The 4,705-nt window shown below is 32.3% G+C and overlaps 1 protein-coding gene across 1 annotated transcript in view; it reads right to left on the bottom strand.

The window, feature by feature from the left end:
* The window catches only part of HELRODRAFT_164665 (hypothetical protein), a gene marked incomplete at both ends in the record, with an annotated part of 5,260 nt that extends 1,465 nt beyond the window's left edge, over positions 1-3,795 (bottom strand). The window contains one exon of the mRNA XM_009030671.1: positions 3,605-3,795. Coding sequence (XP_009028919.1) covers positions 3,605-3,795 — 191 coding nt within the window. The remainder of the gene's footprint in view (positions 1-3,604) is intronic.
* Positions 3,796-4,705: the final 910 nt, after the last annotated feature.

The raw sequence follows: 4,705 nt of genomic DNA, 5'->3' as shown, positions 1-4,705 counted from the left end.
TTTTATCATCGATTTCGACCACGTGTTATTTGCTGCTTTTTGATCTCTTGACTGCCCCTCCTCAAACTTTTTATTATAATTAATTAATTATTTAATAAATAATCTGTAATAATAATAATAATAAACTAATTAATAATAAATTAATTATGCCTTAATTACTATTATATAGTACTAAAATTGTTACTTTTTAATTCAATGATACCATATTGAATGAATGAATGACAGAGAGTAAAATGTTGCTCATTCTTACATAATAACCTAACAACACCTACATTATAAAAAGTATTTCTAATGTAATTAATTCGAATGTAATCCTATTAAAATACAATTTTAATACTTAGTACGAGTGCATTGTGACAAATCATTAAAACAAAAAAAACAGTAAAATCTACCCACGTCGGCATAAAGATACAGCGAAACGACATCAATCTCTTCTTCCAATGAAATAACGATACAACAGTTCTGTGTATCCTCTTTTATACACGTACGCACACGCACACACACACACACACACACACACACATATATATATATATATATATATATATACATCCTTGTAACCAGCTAACTCTTTGTCTAATTAGCAATAACCTCGTGAATATTCATTCGCAAATACTTCTTTGTTCAACGTTCTTTTTGTCTAGTAAGCATTAAAAGCATTTGTATTTGTATCATAACTGATAGTATTTGTATCATAACTGATAGTATTTGTATGATAAATGATAGTGTTTGTATGATAAATGATAGTATCATAACTAGTACTATCATTATCATCACCGACAGATACTGCTTTTTAGGTTTCTTTACTCTAGTTCATCATGCCTGGAGTAGCTGGCCTACTTGCTGACCTACATAGTACAGCCTGAAATACTTGTAGTACACGTGTAAGCAAAACGTGTTAGTGTGTATGTGTGTTTGTGTGTGTGGTGTGTGTGTGTGTTTGTTTGTCTGTGTGATGTGTGATTGTGTTGTCGTTGTTTTTGGGACAAAAATTGTTGACGTTAAAGAAGCATTTTTCATCTTGCAAGTTCAAGCTTTATTGAATGATATTTCTCGCAATGAAATCTCAAAATATATATTCACATACACACAGACACGCACATACATATGCACTAACTCACAGACAGATGCGTGCACTCAGACGCACACACCCACACACACAGAGAGAAACTAGCTTAATTTAAAATCAGGGAGACAATGAATTCTTTCTCGCCATGGAAACTATTTAGACCAACATTCAGCGGAACAAAATAAAAGTTTGACATCAGCTACGAAGCAACTAAGCAGTAAAACTAAGAAGCTATACACAACAAAGGATTTAAATTAAAATGTATATATGTTGGTCTTTATGCGTGTGTTTATGTATGTGTGTATGGGTGTGTCTGTATGCGTGTATGTATGTCATGTCAATATATGTGTTTGTCTATATTTGATTGTGTGTCTGTAATTAAGTGTGTCTGTATTTGTGTGTGTTTGTCTGTATGCGTGTCTGTATGTGTGTGTGTGCGTCTGTTTTTGTGTGTATGTTGCTTCATCTAAAATCATGCCTTTTGGGCAATAATAATAATAATCATTTTTACTATTATTATTATCATTATTATAGCAAAATTATTTTAAAGAGCTCTGATATTATATAATTTACTTGTTCTTTTTATGATAAATTGGTTTTTTCAATTTCGTTACTTCATTGATTCGTTTTATTCATTTTGTATTTTGATAACTGAAGAGTTCTCATAATACAATAATAATAATAATTATTATTATTATTATAACCAAAATAATATTAATTAAAACTGGGTGAACCTGACAGGTAGAACGAAAGGATTTTATCAACTATTATGTTCTTATCGCGAATTAAACTTCAGCCTGGATTCTCAAGTAGGCAAAATATAAAAAACGATTAATAATTATTATAATGACTATTATTATTATTATAACTATTGTTATTATTATTATAATAACTATTATTATTATTATAATAACTATTATTGTTATTATAATAACTATTATTATTAGAGATGCTGAGTCCACCAATTAAAGAGTAACATTGTTTCACTAAGGAACACAGCGTTGGGAGTGAGATTTCCAACCTTCTTGTAATTAAATCCATTGCACATAATTTATTATCGTTATTGTAATTATTTTCATCATCATCATCACCGACCTCATCATCATCATCACCGACATCATCGTCTTCATCATCATTTTACACAAAAGCAGTGGACAAGCATTGAAGATAGCCAGCCAGCAGCTCGTACAAGCAGAGCTACTGCACATACACGCATACATATAAACATGTGTAGGTACACAAAAATGTGTACACATGTATGTATGTATTGAATTATGTATAGATGTATGTACGTGTGTGTGTACATTAGAGGTCTACATGGAAAATTTCCCGCAAATTTTCCCGCAAATACACGCGGGAAAACTGCGGTTTGGGAACAGAAGTTGGAAAGAAACTCGCGGGGCGGGAATGAAAAGCGAGGGAAAACCGCGGGGCGGATATTTTTCGTGCGGGAAGTACCGCGGAACGGGAAAAATTTTAGAGGGAAAACCGCAGTTTACTTGACTTTGATGGCGAAGTTCCAAAAATGTTGAAAATTAATGAGAAACTTCATAGCTTGAAGAGCAACGCAATTGAAAAATTTAGATTATTATTACTATGTTTAAAGCTAAGCAAGCTCACAGATGCATAGGCATTACGCTAAAATATTCATTGTGTTATGTGCAGGGCACATCACTATTTATTCTATTTGTTTTTGGGCGATAATTAATGTACAGTGTGACTTTTACTGTGACATGCTTTTTTGTTCGTTCAATTCGTTTGGTTATAAAACGTTATATTTATTTTACGTAATAAATTAGTATACGTACATTACGCTTATTGTTTTCTATTTAGTTTGTGTTTCAACTCTTCAAAACAGTAAAACACAACATTAAGTATGCAGCTTGAATACAGAATCTGTCTTTATCAGCTGTTTACACAGATAAATACGTGATCAGCGAGTTCTATTTTCATTTTGTTTTTTTTATTTCGACGACAACCTTGTGTTAGCAGTTTGGTAAATATGGACAAATCGGCAGTCAAGAAAGTTAATATCTTCCAAAAGTCAGCGAATAACGTATTTATTTTCTCAACAGTCAAGGAGTGGTATAAAATTTACAAACAATTTACTGAAACCCTAACATTAACCAGTATTCTTGTTTGTTTTTATAATAAAAATTGTACATAGAATGTACTACATTCTATGTACAACTGACTAAGGTTACTTTATTGTCTTTGTTAATAATGATATAATTATTGAGGGAATGAGGATTTGTGAGGGAATGAGTGCGGGTGAGGGAAGACTTGTGAGGGAATGGGTGCGGGTGAGGGAAGACTTGTGAGGGAATGGGTGCGGGTGAAGTAAAATTTATTTTCAGGAGGGGCGGGTGAGGGAATAGAAATGTGTTCCCGCGTAGACCTCTAGTGTACATACGTACGTACGTACGTTTGTATGTATATATGTATAGAATAAAGTATGTACGTATGTATGTTTATTTTTTTAAAGTAGGAAAACACTTTATGTGAACCCGAGTAGACCCCATACCGACTAAAAACCTCCTCGACATCTGGCAGGCCCTATGTTCCCCCGCTGGCCAGCATCCCAACCAATTTTTGATGAAAGTATGGCTCTCGCTATGTCCTATGGCTGAATTTTCTGTTGGAGAACAGTTTCCAAGTATGCTCAAGAGTTTTGAAACGGAGACACTCAAAAAAGACGTGATTTGCACCTTCATTAACTCCTCCATTTTGTCGCTACTATTTTATTTTAGTAGCTGTAGCAGTGGCCACTACATTCTACTTGCAGTAGCGATAGAGGCGCTTCCTTTTATGAGTAGCGTTAACAATCCTGATATGTATGCATGATTGAATGAATGAATGTATGAATGAATGTATGAATGAATGAATGTATGAATGAATGAATGTATGATTGAATGAAGTTATGCATTTGCGTGAAAAGACATGTAACGCTAACATAAGCCATCATTTGTTATTTAAGATTAAAAAAATTTCAATTCATCGTGTCTTTTGTGTTGTTGAGACATTATTACACAGAAATTAAAATTATGTATGTGTGTGTTTGTGTGGTTCGTGTTTGTGTGTCTGTGTGTGTTTTTTCAGGCAATTTACAAAGATTGTACTCACATTTAGCAATGAAAAATTGAAAAACGAAAAAAATTAAAGAAGAAAAATCACATTTTTGGCCCGCGATTTCACAAATGCAACTACTACTGCTACTACTACCAGTAATAATAATAATGTGAACATATTTTATTTATTCAATCGACAAAATAAAATTCAAAATAATAAGAAATGACAAATAAAATGAAGTTTAATAAAAATTGAGTTTTAGTGAAATGTACGATCCTCCTAAGCTCGATGACGTTGCAAGTGCATAGGAGTAAAAGATATATTTAATTATGTATTGTTTCTCTCGCAATAAATACTATATGTCGAGCTAATAACAGTATTAGTTAATTTTACATTAAAATAATTTGGCCATGTAGTTTTAAAAATAGATAGGTTCAAGTTATTATCAAAACCAATTGGCGATATCTCAAATGTGTTAACTGTTATAGAGCAGTTTATAAAGTTATTATTTAAATGTTTCAGATTGTTGTACTTTGCACTTTTATATTGTTTAGATGAGAGTAGGTG

The sequence above is a fragment of the Helobdella robusta genome (genome assembly GCF_000326865.2).
Source record: "Helobdella robusta unplaced genomic scaffold HELROscaffold_7, whole genome shotgun sequence".
In the NCBI taxonomy this organism is placed as follows: Eukaryota; Metazoa; Annelida; class Clitellata; order Rhynchobdellida; family Glossiphoniidae; genus Helobdella; species Helobdella robusta.
Note: the sequence above shows the minus strand (reverse complement) of the source record. Positions and strands in the feature narration are given on the sequence as shown.